The following is a 15,526-nucleotide window of genomic DNA, read 5'->3' as shown; positions in this document are numbered from 1 at the left end:
AAGGCTAACAACTAAGAGGAACTAAAGCATATAGATTTATTTAAGGATTGTCTTTTTTTTTAATGGAGGAAACATTAGTTTTCAAGAAAGTAGTTGCTTAAAAGTTTCGGGGCATAGTATCATACCACATCAACCACAAAATATTAAGGATTCTTAAGTTACTCTCTAAAATGGAAAAGATGGCATTAGAAATTGATATGTACATCAAAGGTATATGACCAAACTTAAAGATCCTCTAGTTAAAGATCGTTACAGGTGCACAGGACAGAAATGTAGATACACTCTGTGCATAGGACAGAGATGTGGATACAAATTATTACCCTGGTGACTATAATGAGGCAGCGATGTACTGTAAACTATGACCTTATCTTTTTGAAAAACCCAACACAATTTCCATACCCCAAACATAAAAGGTACATAGCATTTAAGTTGATAAAGTGATTTGAAACTAACATGGGTTTAGATGATCTTCTCTAAAGAAGATATTCTTACCAAATTTTACCCCAGTCATTTTTAAAGAATTCAATTTGCTTTAAAATTTGCTCTAAACTTAAAATAATTTGTTACTCAAAATGCTACGTTACCTAAGTGATAACAAAAAATAAAACCAACTGTTAACAGTAATGACATGAAATTGCTCTGAAAGACGCCATGTAATTATAATTAATACAAATCAGCAAACATCCACTCTGATTCTGCAAAGCTAACAAAAATATATATGATATTAAATATTTTTAACAGTATTTTTCAGGAGAATAATTGTAGGGCTGTCATAAATAATCTTATCTATATAAGAATTTAGAAAGATTCTCATTGACTGGATTTAAAAAAAGAAAAAGTGGGAGCATTTTTAAAGTCTACAGAAATAATCATAATTTTTTTTTTTTTTTGCTTTTTGGGTCACACCCGATAATGTTCAGGGTTTACTCCTGGCTCTGCACTCAGGAATTACCCCTGGCTCAGGAGACCATATGGGATGCTGGGAATCGAACCTGGGTTGGCCGTGTGCAAGGCAACCGCCCTACCCGCTGTGCTATCACTCCAGCCCCAATAATCATAACATTTTTCACTAAATTTTACATGCCAATACTAACTTGAGATATTTTTCCTCTTACTGAATTAATAAATTATACCTTGCTATTTTAGAATCTACAATATAATATTTGATAAAACACCTACTAGCTACTCATCTCCTATTTTATATGAACATCACCATTTTAAAAGTTACAGCCAACCATATTTAAACACTTTGCCCAATTCTGGAAATAATTCTGTACATTATTTATTTTGTTCTGGAACACAGCAAGTGGTGTTCAGTGCTTACTCCTGGTTCTGTGCTCAGAGATCATTCTTAGTGGAGCTCAGTGGACCATATATATGGCAGGGATTGGAACCTACTCTGATGGCATGCAAGGCAAACACCTTAACCCCTTAATTGTATGGTAGTAATCATTTAAAATGGGAGGCCTGGGGCTGGAGCAATACCACAGTGGGTAGGGCATTTGCCTTGCACGAGGCTGACCCGAGTTCAATTCCCAGTCATATGGGCCCCCGAGCACTGCCAGGGGTAATTCCTGAGTGCATGAGCTAGGAGTAACCCCTGTACATTGCCGGGTGTGACCCAAAAAGCAAAAAAAAGAAATAAAATTAAATTAAATGGGAGGCCTGGTAGAGAGCTCAAATGGCTGAAGAGCACCCCCATAAAATACCAGGCCTTGGGTCTGATCCCCAGCATTGCATGACTTCCTGCACACTGCTGGGGATAGCTTGGTAGCACCACTGAGGAAGCCAGGAAAAAAAAAATAATGATGAAAAATAAAATTAAATGTAATATTACACATAGTAATTGTGAGAATTTACAACAACTTTGATGTTTTTAGTAATCTCTTGAACCGAAGATAAGCTTGACACACCAAAGAGATTTAAAATCAATTCTCAATAAAAACAAAAATTTAGTTCTCTGATAGCATTATGTATTAAAAACTCATTTTACTCTATTTAAAAAAAATAGACCGGGTCTATTAAAGGGATAGATTTAATTTTAATAAAGAAATAGCTCTATTACACACTCTATTAAAGGAATCCACTGTTCCCTTTAGTATGGGGTTTGGCGCATCAGCATTCTTTTCTAACCTTTAGCATTTCTTCATGTATCCCATAATGCCCATATGAGCTGAAATAAACACCATCTTCATCCTCCTGAAGATCCGCAATGGCAGTAGTCGATGACGCGCAGGTTCTGACATCTGTGTTCATCACAAAATCTTGAGCAAATTGTCTGTAATCAATTTGAAATACACCCTTGAGACAGGTTTACTGAACCATGGACAAAAGAAAGGCTAGAGGGTGAGGAAGAAAGGGCGGGAGAGCGAGGGAGTGTGATGGGCAGTGCGGCAGCCACACCACAGGAGAGCAACTCAAAGCTCCCCCTGCTGGACACCGAGCAACGGCATCCTCAAACCGAATGGTAAACAAAAACGCTGCAAGACCACGAAAGCGCTGTCAACTACGAATTCAAGTTGTTCATCTCTTTCCGCTGAACAAAAGCACCTTTATGATTTCTACTGCTATCCAAATCTTATTTTAGCAGTCAAATAAATATAGTAAATTTCAGTACTATTAACACACTCTAAAACCGTCTTTTCTCATGAAGAGTTAAAAGGGCAGAAAGTGGATACACACTGAGACTTCCTTCCATACATCTGTACCATCCATTCCATGTGAGACACTCAGTTCCCCTTTGATCACACATATTAAGAACCTTAGGTCAGGGATGTAGATCAGTGCATACTTCATATCTATAAGGTCCTGAATTTGAATCTACAAGCCAAATCTATAAATTAGATTATAAATGTTTACAAATTAGTATGTGAGAGCAATACGGAGGCAGAAATAGAGACACCAAGTACCCAAAACATAAATCACATTTCAGGGGCCAGAGAGATAGTACAGCAGATAAGGCAACTGCCTTGCACGTGGCCTCCCTGGTTCAATCCCTGGCATCTCCCGGGTACCGCCAGGAGTGGTTCCCGAGTGTAAACAAGGGGTAGCTGAACATTGCTGTATGTGGCCCAAGAACCAAATTAAAAAAAAAAAAAATTCAGAAATGAGGAAGGTAAGCTATAGTCTCTGTAGCTTAATACCAAAGTACAATTGCAATCTGTATAAGCTATATATTAACTTTTCTGCTAGACATACTAGCAAATCAACAGTACCAACTTACAAATCCATAGGTAAAGCTAGTAGTATATTTGGTAGAAATTCAAAATCTCAGGACCTATTTCAGATTTCTTCAATCAGAATCCACAGCTTAATGAGATTCCCAGATGATGGATATACTGAGTAGTGTTAAGACAGAAAAATGCTAACTTATTTGAGAAAACTATCCACCTCCCACATTATTTTTGGATAAAAATGACACCACTATCCTTCAGCTCTTTAAAAATTAGGTAATTAGGCTATTAAAACTCTTAGCCCTGCATTTTACCCAAACCTAAAAAACATTATTTCCCCAATTTTAAAACCTTGGAGACAAAAAGTAAAATGGAGAAATTACAAGCAGGGTAATCAAAAGTGTGGTACCATCAAAGGTATAAAAGCACCCAGAAGAACACTCAGCAGAACAATTACCATGAGTACAAAAGTAATTATAAAGAAGTGTGCAAAACTATAAAGCTTTATGTTAATCAACTGTATCAACAAAGAAAACCGCTCCATCTTTAATATGACTAAAACTAAAACACTATGTGCTTTCTAGTACATGAGATGTTTTTCCATATTCTTTCCACCTTGTCATTCGTTGTATATTTGGGGGGAGATCAACAGTGAGTTTTCTGTAAAACTGATAAATTACTTCATTCTTTGCAGATCCTCGCGTGCTCTAGCTAGTGCAGCTTCAGCAGACAGTGCCCTGGCTTCCATATGTTTCAATTTTTCAACAACGGATGCATTTTCATTGAGTCCATTGGGGTATGAGAGTGGGACTGACACTGGTTCATACAGATCTTCTACATCTAAAGAAATAAATGGGTATTATTAGGCTCTCTTATAATAATGAAACGTAAAGATACATCAGAAATAAATATATACCAAGTGCCTATTACAAGACAGCTGAAAAATATGAGTAAAAGGATTTTTATTTAAGGAAACATTTAACATCCAAATTATTTCCATTCGAATTCAAAGAGTATACTGTTACTTTTTCTTAGCTAGCTAAAGTGAACACAGATTTGGACCAAAACTGAGCTTACTCTAAAGGCAATACAGTGTGCCAATAATCTCTAATCATTGGCAGAAAATTGCATGAATCTCAAAAAACTACAGATTCATTCACTATTTAATTCAGCAAAAAATTATTTCCATAGTATTAAGAGATGATGAGCTTATTTCCTACATTATATTACAATTCTCAAGATAAACAAGTGTGTATCTTGTTTCCAAAATTCCACAAACCATATGCAAGCCACCTTAAATTGATTAAAACCAAGCTAACCAATGGTTTATTCTAGCGAGTTTTTTGTTTTGCCCTCTTTTGCAATAAAAATTGCAGCATTAATAATGATAAATATGTATTTATAATAATTATAAATACATTAATTATAAATACATATTAAAGTTAAATGTATATTTGAAAAGGAGAAAGCAGTTAGTAAACATTAAGATTCTATAAGTAATCAAGACAGTCTAATTCAAAGCCCTACACCATTATATAAGATGAATCTACATCAAATCTACATCAAATCACCTTCACTTTGGCAGAGAAAGTGATTAGTTTATAAGAGCTAAGAATCATGTGCATAAAACACCCTTCCAAAAAGAGCTCGAAAATAAATGAAGCAAAAACTGACAGACTGATAGGCAAATTAGACAATCTATCAAACTTAAAACTTTTCCCTTCCCAACAAGAGACAGAACTAGATGTGAAAAAAAAAAAATCCTAAAAACCGTAACAGAGAGTAAGGGCTGGGGAGGGGGAGACAGCTCAAATTGAAGTGCACACCTGACACGGAGCGGCTCTACACTCACTCCCAAGCCCCACAGGAAGCCCGGCACATGGAGCATCACTGGGTGTAGCCATGGTGGGCCCAAGCACTGCTGGGCGCAAACAGCACCTCAGACCTGAACACGGAACTGTGCAGTCAACAGAGCTGGGCTGACTACTGCCCAGAGTGGCCGGGGTCCACAGGGAACTGCCTGAGAACTCTCTACAAAACCGCAGAAAGTTTTTAAATCACGGATTTTTAAAAACCCAGAACCTCAAACTGATTACAAAATATTTTGCACCGTATCTTGACTCTTCTCAACAGGTCACTGATGGGTGACTTTGCAGATGTCATTCAATGTGGGTTGTCTATTTTCTCTTTATTGTTACTTCTACATTCTTATAAGGGCTGGAGCGATAGCGCAGCGGGTAGGGTGTTCGCTTTGCATGCGGCTGACCCCGGTTCAATTCCTCCACCCCTCTTGGAGAGCCTGGCAAGCTACCAGTGGCGTATTCGATACGCCAAAAACAGTAGCAACAAGTCTCACAATGGAGACATTACTGGTGCCCGCTCAAGCAAATTGATGAGCAATGGGAGACAGATACAGTGATACATTCTTATAAATAACTGCAGAGAAGGGACATCATCACTAAATCAAGGGATTCCTAGTGGCCACTGGTGGTATCACTCCCCACTGTGTGACTCAAGTGGTGTCTGCTGGAAAGTCACCGTATCCGATGCAACCAATAAATTTCTTGGAAGGTGATGCTTTCAAACCGATTTGTCTTAAAACTCTCCACTAAATCCAGAATCCACTTAGAATCTTTTCTGCAGGTTATTACACCTTGGTATTTACCCAGGGTGACTGTCTACTTCCCCTACCCCCTCTCTTGTGATTTCTGCAGGGAGCACAGTCAGTCAGGGTGCTTGCACACATGATTCCGGTGAGTGAGGTCACAACAGCAGTGTTGGGAATCACACTGCGTGAAGTGGAGCGTGGTCAGGGATGCGAGACATGCACTCTCGCACTTAGTGGGAGTCCCCTTGTACATTTATTAACAGGAATGCTAGTCCAAGGGTAAGTTGTTCCTTCCCCCATTTAATTTGGTTGATAATTTATGACACTTGCAGCTATTTATTTTACCCTATAGGCTGAAACCCCACATTATCACTTTGTGTTCTTCAAAGTAATATAGCTCCTGCAGGTTGGTGGCAGCATTCTCTTAAGAAATCTCTTTGTACTTGACCTTATTTTGGTTTCTATTTTTTCCCCCTCTTCAAGGACCAACAGTAAGACAGTCAAAATCACCCAAAGCCCATGCAGTGCCTCTTGCAATTAATTTCATGTCCTCATGTTTGTGCTAGGTGCTGCCTAAGCCATTGAGCCATCTCCTGGGCTCTTCTTTCCTAGGATTACCAACAGCAGGACTATACTATGTGTGTGACCTTGAGTTACCTCTCAGTCCCCCTCCCCTTTTTTAAAAAAAGAATTTTATGACAAAGATGCCTCAAGTTCATTTTATGTTTTCCCTCCATCCATGAAATCAGTCTCTCTTCTAAGGAGCCATCCTTTTACTGAAGAATGGTGTTATTAAATCAAGATCTGGCTGGGCACCAGGGGTATTAACAACTTATGGAATTTTTCTAGGTCTTCTCAGCAGAATATATACATGTATGTTACAATTCTGAGTCACTGTAAGTAACGAATGTTGGCAAAGTATCTTCAAAACAGAGCCTTGAAAGTGAAACTGCCAGGCTGAAAAGCAAGTGTATATTTAGGTTCATTAGGCATTGCCAAATCTGAATTCTATTAGCAATGTATGACAGTGAGAGTCTCTCCAAATCCCTGTCATGTCTGTTGTCATATTTTTTAAAAATTTTATAGTCCAGGGCTCAAAGGGCTGGGAGAGGCTTTGCATGCAGAAGGCTTGGGTTCAATCTTGACACTGCCTGGTCCTGTAAGCAGAGTGGGGAGTAGCCCCTGAATGCCACCGGATGTGATCCAAAATCCCCCCAAAATACCTTTATGTTGTTTAGGGGCCATATCCAGTGGTGCGCAGGGTTTAACCCTGGCTCTGCACTCAGGGATCACTCTTGGCAGTGTGGGGGACTAAATAGGGTGCTGGGGATAGAACCTAAGTCGACTACATGCTGTACTGTCCATCTGGCACCCTCAAATATAAAATTTTGGAAAGTACAAACTGAGAGATGAGAAATGGTGCCTAATAGTTTTAAGTGTATCCAACACTCTGTCATGCTGAAAGTCTATAATGAAACCTGAAGCCAGAATGACTGTATCTTCCTCCTACCTTCACTAAGAGCCAGGCAGCAGACCAAAACATGTGGGCCACGCACTGAAGACCAGCCAAGGTCAAGCTTCATTTCCTTGACTAGGCTCTCACTAATCTAGGTCTGAATCATGTCTCTTTTACCTGAACTCGTAACATGTATTACCTCTGCAATAACCTTGTAAAGCAGGGATCAACTTTTTGTAACTTAAGGATGAATGATATACCTTTGGAGGTGAGTTCAGTACTCATCTGAATCCACTTTAGACCAGAATACAAAAATCAGTATCTCTTAATCTGAGTGACCAACTTCTCTTCTGAGCTCCATAACCTTTTCTACTTCTCATGACTCTTATCGTATGACTGTACAATGCAGAATAGGCATTTTAAAATAAAACAGGGGCGAGGGAGACAGATAGGGGTTAGGGTGCATGACTTCCATGCGCCTGACCTGGGTTCAATCCCGAGCACCATATGGCTCCCGAGCATCACTGGGCGGTGACCCTAGTGACTCTGCAGGGCCTGAATACCACTGATTCTTCCAGCCCAAGCATTCAACCTTCCTGCAAGGTCAGTCAAAAATCACTAGAAATAACCCCATGAGCCCCCTGAGCACTGCTTCAGAGTGCCCCCCAATTAAATATTTGTATAAAAATAAAACAACCTTACAATCATAATGATTGTGTTCGTGTTTCTAAAGCATTTAAACATACCACTTTTATCTTGTGAGCATTCATTAAGCGGTTTTGAATTTAGAAAGCCCTGGTATGTACCCAGTAATCCCTGTTACTAACGAAGCAAACATTTGTCACTCAAATAACATTTAATAAAAATTGTAAAAACAATAAGGAATGAATTCAGGGACTTACCAACTTTAGAGTTATACAGTATCTCAGAAATCTAGCCCATAGCTCGTATTTTTTTTGACTTATAACCAAAACATGTAAGTGATCTGAGGAGGGAGAGACAGTACAGGAGTTCAAGTACAAGCCTTGAATGTGCCTGACCCAGGTTCAATTCCCAGCATCACAGGGTCCCCTGAACATCACTGGCTGTGGCCCTGGTAGTATCCAGCACTACTGGGCCTGAGCAAGACCAAATCCTCAGGCCCAAGTATGGCACCATGCGGACCAGATGATGGACAATTTTTCCTGAGCCCATATTACACAGTGAATGATGAGGAAATAAGTTTGTCAGTTCTTTCTTTCGAATCAGTTCTAACCAAAGAAATGCTCAAATACACACTGTCAAACTAGTATCTGTAAAAATCATGTGTCTTTTTAAAATGGTCTTGCTCATCTTTGCCTTCCATTAATCAGACTCACAAAGTACCTACATGAGGATAACAGAATTTACACAAGATCCCCTTTAATAAGGAAGGAGGTAAATCTAAGTTTTCCTGGCTTATTCCCTGTCACAGGCATTAGAGTTTAGGGAATAAGCCAGGAAAACTTAGAATCAGTTCTGCATCAAAACATACTGCAGTAGGGGCTGGAGCAACAGCACAGGGGGTATTGCTTGCATGCGGCCCACCCGGGTTCGATTTCCAGCATCCCATATGGTCCTCTGAGCACCGCCAGAAGTAATTCCTGAGTGCAAAGCCAGGAGTAGCCCCTGTGCATCGCCGGGTATGACTCATAAATTAAAAAAATTAAATTTAAAAAAATACTGTAGTAAATAGATGTCTCGAGATGTTTAAAAGTAGCTAATATTAAATCCTTTGCTTTAATCAGTTGTAAAATGTAGTTATTTTCTGCTACATCTAACTGTGCTCAGGGCAACTCCAGGCTCAATGCCTGGACCTAAATGGTGACGGGGTTCACAGCAGGGCCTCATCCAGGAAAAGCATATACTCCAATCCACTCAGATATCTCTTGAGCCCTAAAAAGTAGTTGAAATTATTTTCTCAAATCTCCCTAAGTGGCACAACATCTTGCACTCGATGTTTAAGCAAGTTTGTATTTCTTAATTCCTTCCAGGTATCTGTTAGTGTGTCTATCAGTTAAGTGACGTTTCTGCTGAAATAAACTATCTAATAAAGTCTTTAGAGAATGCTGACACAAATTTTCCTCTAGACCCCATCATGTTGCCATAACAAAAGTCTGTGCTCAAGTCAATACAGTACATTTTTCTTACCAAACTGAAGCAAAAGGTCATCTTCTAATACAGGTTTCAAATACTCTTCTTTCTCCCAAGGCACTGGGTTGTATATTGAATTCATATACTCGACCGTAGGATTCTGGTATAAAATTCATGATTATATGTCTTTACATTGAATATACTCATATCTACCCTACTCCCAACAAACAATCTAAGACAAGTAAACAAAAAAGGAAATCTTATCTGTATTACACAAAGTTTCTTACGGTATTTTTAACTACCTGTCATTTCATTAACTTGACTGGATGACTAATGGTTTCAATGCAGTTTTGTACTGTTTGGATTAGGGGTAGGTAGCGATATAAATATTTATGAACAGAAAACAAGAAAAAAAAATATTTGGAAAAACAAAAGAATCACCCAAGTACCTAAAAGTAACTTTAGAAATCATCCCCAGTGGAGTCTGGCAAGCATCAGACCCTGACAGGGATCCCTAGAACCACATCTCCAGGGGCCAGAGCAATAGGACAGTGGACAGAGCACGTGCCTTGCACATGGCAATCTGGGCTGGATCCCATACGGCCCCCTAAACACCCCCAGGAGTAATTCCATTCCTGGGACAGAGTCAGGAGTTAAACCCTAAGCACTTGCCAGGTATGGCCCCCAAAACCACATACCTCCACCCTGGTCCCCAGCCCCCACAACCTATCTCATCCCTAGCATCATGAGATAAGGCCCTGCTAGCCCCTCGCATCATTAGGTCAAGCATGTCTGGATATGGCCCCTGGCCTCTCTTAACCCCACCTCAAGCATCGCTGGTAAGTCTCCTTTAAAAAAGCTTATTAAGGGGGGCTGGAGTGATAGCACAGTGGGTAGGGCATTTGCCTTGCACGCGGCCGACCCGGGTTCGATTCCCAGCATCCCATATGGTCCCCTGAGCACAGCCGGGGGTAATTCCTGAGTGCAGAGCCAGGTGTGACCCAAAAAGAAAAAAAAAAAAGCTTATTAAGTATGGGTATATCCACTTATTTGGTGTGTTACAATATAATGAGTTGCCCATGTGACATGTTAAATTTGAAAGTTTTAAAGTTTAAATTTGGGGGGATGGAGCCATAGCATAGCGGGTAGGGCATGTGCCTTGCATGCAGCCGACCCGGGTTCGATTCCCAGCATCCCATATGGTCCCTTGAGCACCGCCAGGAGTGATTCCTGAGAGCATCACCAGGTGTGACCCAAAAAGAAAGAAAAAAAAAGTATAAATTTAGGGCTGAATCGATGGCAAAGAGTGTAAGGCTTTGTACGCGGTCGACCCGGGTTCAATTCCCAGCATCCCATATGGTCCTCTGAGCACTGCCAGGAGTAATTCCTGAGTGCATGAGCCAGGAGTAACCCCTGTGCATCGCCAGGTGTGACCCAAAAGGCAAATAAATATTTAAATTTTAAAGTTTCGTGTAATAGTCATTATAGTACTTTGTTTCCTACCAAAAAGAGCTACAAATTTAAATTAACAACTTACCTTAAGTCGAATAAAATTTATTAGCTTAATATATCCATAAAATTCAAGTCCTAAAGAGGAAAAAAAAATTCACCAATTTTAATATATGTTTTATTTAACAGTCCTATTTGATATTGGTATCTCTAATTAGAATTAAGATATTTGTTCCCTAAATGACATATTTTTATTACTGGGAACAAAAAACAATAATTGATATTTCTGAGTATTTTAACAAAGAAATAGTCACAGGTTATAAACTAAAGCAATCCTTGCATTTGTAAGATACAGGGAGGGAGAGGGAGAGGGAGAGGGAGAGGGAGAGGGAGATGTGTGCGTTGCCCGAGGAGCTAATTCGGAGTCTCACATGAGTTCTACCACTAACTCACATCCCTGGCCCAAGAAATTGCTTTTAATACATATCAGAAAAATTAAGTTCTCAAATTTAAAAAGCACTTTTTTAAAAATACTTTACAGCTCATATTTGAGCCAAAAGCCAGAAACAGTGCTTACCAAATTATCACCAAAGTATTATTTCATCAGAACACAGTGCACAGATTATACTAACTTGTACACTGTACAAATGATGCAAATTAAAAACAATGAGGCCTATTAACCAGTTTTCATATCTTCCCCCCCAAAAAAGCAGTATAATTTTTTTTTAAGTTTTTTGGGACACACCCAGTTGTGCTCAAAGGGACCATCTGTAACTAGGGACTGCAGTCAGCTGCAGGCAAGGCCAGTGCCTTAACTCTGTACGATCCCAACAGCTCAAGAAAGCACTTTTAAAAATAAGAGAAAACAAGAGTACATCCAGCCTACAGGTTACTGGTCACTGTAAGAAAAAAACTGAAAAATGTCTCACAATCTAAGTTATAAGTGTTTCCTATAAACAGCATTTAATTGGTTAGTGGGGAAAAACACACACACACACACACACATAATTGTGCATCTGTGTGTTTTGTTTTATTTTCGGCAAAGGGGGCTATTTACAATGACGCTTCTTTAGCTGCTGGGCGGAAACCATACAGTTCGAGGGACTGCACCCAGGATCCCAGCAGACACGTCATGTACTCCAGCACCTTCAAGCTATCTCCCGAACCCCACGAAACTGTACTTACAATGATTCTAGTTCAGTTTTAAAATATGCATGAAGGGAAAAAACACTGCGGTTAAATCTTCATGATTTTCAGAAATACTTGAATTTGAACAAACAACACTTTTAGCGGAGACCAACATCTGGCCACTATTAACTGTTTTCCAACAATATCCTCTCTAGTTTTAGTTATAGCCAGTAAGAGGAGCAGAATGTTTACATGCAAATTTCAAACAAAATCTAAATATTTTATTGACCAACTTAATTTCGTCACTCCATACTTCTATCCAAATCCTTACAAGCCTCAATCCTGGGACTGGAGTACGAAAGTGCTTGTCTTGTATGTGGCCAGCCAGGTTTAGTCTCTGGCACTACATGTGGGGCCCCAAGCGCCTCCCCGAGAACAGCCAGGACTAAGTCCTGAGCACCTCCAGATAGGGCCCATAAAAACAATTAATGGGTGTTAATTGCTGATGTCTTTTCTAAAAGAAAATTCAACTCTATATGCCTTAAAATCACCCTATTGATCTCGTTTTCTTTTTTAATACAAAACCTAACACTCCTCTCGCTTTTCCTAATTCCGAAATGATAAAAACACAATCACATACAAATTTTTTCCTCCTTTTTAGTCAATATAAGCTTTAATACAATAAACCATCTAAAACAAACATTCTATTACTGACCCTCCTCCACAGACCACTTTATTTCCAGAGTCTGAGAGGTAGTACAAGGGATTAAAGCAATTGCCTTGAAGGCAGCTGACCCCAATTTGAGCCTCAGCAGCACTCACGGTCCACAGAGCACAGCCAGGAAGTAGCTCATGAACACCATCAGACAAGTGTGGTCTTTTAAATCCCCACCCTTAAAAAACCTCTAATTTCATTAGGGAAGTTGTTGCTATGTTTCATGACATTGGGTTTGTTTAGGAAAAGTATGAAAAAAATGTTTAAACTTAAATTTCACAGCTAAATTTTTCTTTATGCTAGAAAATACTTACCATGCTTATGGACCATGTTACCAATATTAAACTGATGTTCAGTCTTACAGTGTGAAAATGTTTCTTCTGCAGATGTAAATAACCTGAAAAATCAAGCAATAGCTTCATGGACTATCTAAAACCGAGAGAAGTTTACAAATGCATTTCCTAAAAATTACCCATTTTTCTCTCCACTCTGTTGGTTACTAGTTTTTCGTTCTTTATTTTTTTAATTAAGAAAAAAAAAAAACAAGCATTCCTACATTTAAGAGAAACTTAGCACTTCAAAAGGGAACTGGGGTGGGAGCAATAGAACAGCGGGTAGGGCGTCTGCCTTGCACAGGGCTGACCCAGGTTCGACTCCCAGCATCCCACATGGTCCCCCAAGCACCACCAGGAGTAACCCCTGTGCATCACCGGGTGTGACCCAAAAAGCCAAAAATAAATAAAAAGGGAATTGGTAGGTGGCAGTCTCTCAAACTATCTTGGCTAGATTATTTGCCAAATAGCCCTTAAAGTATCAAAAGTCTTTTAAGGAATGCGCCCTTTGCCAGATTCTGTCTCTCAGGAAATAATTCCCTAGGAGAGATTCCTCTCTGTCTGTTTCCAGAGATTCTGAACTGAAACAGCTATAAATTCATTTAGAAATAAAGCACAAAACATAATTTTACGATTGGTGCAACCACAAAACACTTAATAAATTTCTAGTGATTTTGCAGTGTGTCAATGTAATTACAATACAGAGAGTGTAAGGACCATGCTTCTTCAATAAGTGATATGCAAAATTAAAGGGCAGGTAAGATTAAGACAGGACAGCTGCATTCTTCCATATGCTTCTCACAGAACGCTGCGTTTGTTTTTCTGCATTTCCTGAGCTTGGTTATTTTTGCAGCATATTTATGCGGCCTATCAGAGAAGTGCATACTTGTCCAAAGTAGACACAGCCTCCAACAGATACGTGGTGACACGTGAGAACAATGCTGAATCAAGAGAAGCTCATGTACCAGCGGCCAGTAAGTACCGAGCCCAAACTCAAGGGGTAAAGGAAGATGTTTCATTAAAGTAACGCCGCAAAGCCAACCCGGCCTCTTCCACCACCACCTGCCCAAGAGCGTGGCCAAAACCAAAGCTTGTTCAGAGAGGCGAAGAGACAATACTTGAGGGGGAAAGCACACGGATCTGGAGAATAAGCCAAAAGCTCTGTAACCAGGCTGGCAGTTCTTTTTCCTCAAGAGAAAAGGGCATCAATTCCCTCCCCTTCGACGGACCTTTATCAAGGCCCCGAAGATGAACCAAGAGACTGAGGCAGACAGAAATGCGGTGCCCGAGAAACTGCCCTGCAAAACTGGAAGGGTCCTAAGGGTTAAACCAGGGGCTCCCAAACCTCATGGGTCACCCGAGAGTGCCTATCTTCTAGAAATTTCCAGACTCAATCTCTGATTTCAAAGAACTGTGATGCAATTTCAACTTTTCTTTCTTTCTTTCTTTTTTCTTTTTGGTCTCACGAACCCGTGGTGTTCAACCAGATTTACGAAGCCCAGCTCCTATTGCAAACCTCTTCATGTCACACTGGGGGAAACTGAGGCCAGCGCCCTCTGGGCCAATGCAGAGGTGTGGGGGGGTCCTCCCCAGGGTCCAGCTAGTTGAGGAGTGTATTCCTGAGCCCACTCCGCAGCCCCACGCGTCGAGGTGGAGGTGGGGTAGGGTGGGGGACCCCCCCCCCCAGGGCTCCAGTGTGTGTCGCTGCGGTGGACGAACCTGTCACAGAACAGGCAGGGGGTCTGCTGCTTGTCGTGGGGGGGCTCGGCATCGTCCTCGTCCTCCCAGGCGGCCTCGTCGCCGCTGTCTGACAGCTCGGGTGGGTCGTCGTCTTCCTCCAGCGCGCCCCGGCCACCTAGCACAGGCAAGGGTCAGCGGTGTCGGGGCCCCAAGGCCGGGGGGAGGGGAGGGGGAGAGCGGGGTGAGCACGAGGCAGAGAGCGGGGGTCCCCGCCCGCGCGCCGCGACCCTCCCCAGCACCTTCCCCTCCCCACCCCCACCCCACCCCGTCCCGTCTCGCCCCGCCGCGCCCCTCGGCACCGGGGCATCCCGGCGTCTCCCCGGGGCTCGCGGGAGCGCGGGGTCCGGCCGGGTTGCTCGCGGCGGGGTGGGGGCGGGGGTACCCACCGAGAGCGCCCGACGCTAGGGAGCACATGGCTGGGATGCCCGGGGACGCCGGCACGCCTGAGAGGGGCGGAACCTGCCACGGAACAAGCGCGCGCGCACACACAAACACCCGCGCACACGCGCGCGCGCGCTCGCGCCCCAACACAGCCACCGACTCCGCGAGCAGTCCCGGCCCCCCCGCACGTCGGGCACGTGCGCGTGAGCGTGCGCGCGCGGTCGGGCCTTGGCGGCCCCGCCCACGCCGAGTGCGCGCGCGCACGCCGCGGCCTCAGCGGCGCTTCCGGTCTCCGTACTGCGGGGGCGGTCACGTGAGGGGGCGGGACGGGGGCGGGGCCGTGCCTTTCCCCGCTGCCGCAGGCCTGACGCAGTGCGCGCCGACCGAGCGCTGGCAGAGGGGTTTGGCTGCAGCAGCTTGGGACACTGACTC

General features: G+C 42.1%; 1 protein-coding gene across 1 annotated transcript in view; it reads right to left on the bottom strand.

Moving 5' to 3' along the window:
- The window catches only part of PRMT3 (protein arginine methyltransferase 3), a 121,590-nt gene extending 106,291 nt beyond the window's left edge, over window positions 1–15,299 (bottom strand). The window contains exons 1-7 of the mRNA XM_055143369.1: window positions 15,100–15,299; window positions 14,693–14,828; window positions 12,956–13,038; window positions 10,887–10,936; window positions 9,407–9,509; window positions 3,854–4,013; window positions 2,134–2,278 (exon numbers count right to left, since the gene is read on the bottom strand). Of these exons, the coding sequence (XP_054999344.1) occupies window positions 2,134–2,278; window positions 3,854–4,013; window positions 9,407–9,509; window positions 10,887–10,936; window positions 12,956–13,038; window positions 14,693–14,828; window positions 15,100–15,127 (705 nt within the window). The 5' untranslated portion in view covers window positions 15,128–15,299. The remainder of the gene's footprint in view (window positions 1–2,133; window positions 2,279–3,853; window positions 4,014–9,406; window positions 9,510–10,886; window positions 10,937–12,955; window positions 13,039–14,692; window positions 14,829–15,099) is intronic.
- Between the last annotated feature and the right edge of the window lie 227 nt (window positions 15,300–15,526).

The sequence above is a fragment of the Sorex araneus genome, chromosome 6 (assembly GCF_027595985.1).
Source record: "Sorex araneus isolate mSorAra2 chromosome 6, mSorAra2.pri, whole genome shotgun sequence".
NCBI lineage: Eukaryota > Metazoa > Chordata > Mammalia > Eulipotyphla > Soricidae > Sorex > Sorex araneus.
This window is presented reverse-complemented; position numbering and strand designations above follow the sequence as displayed.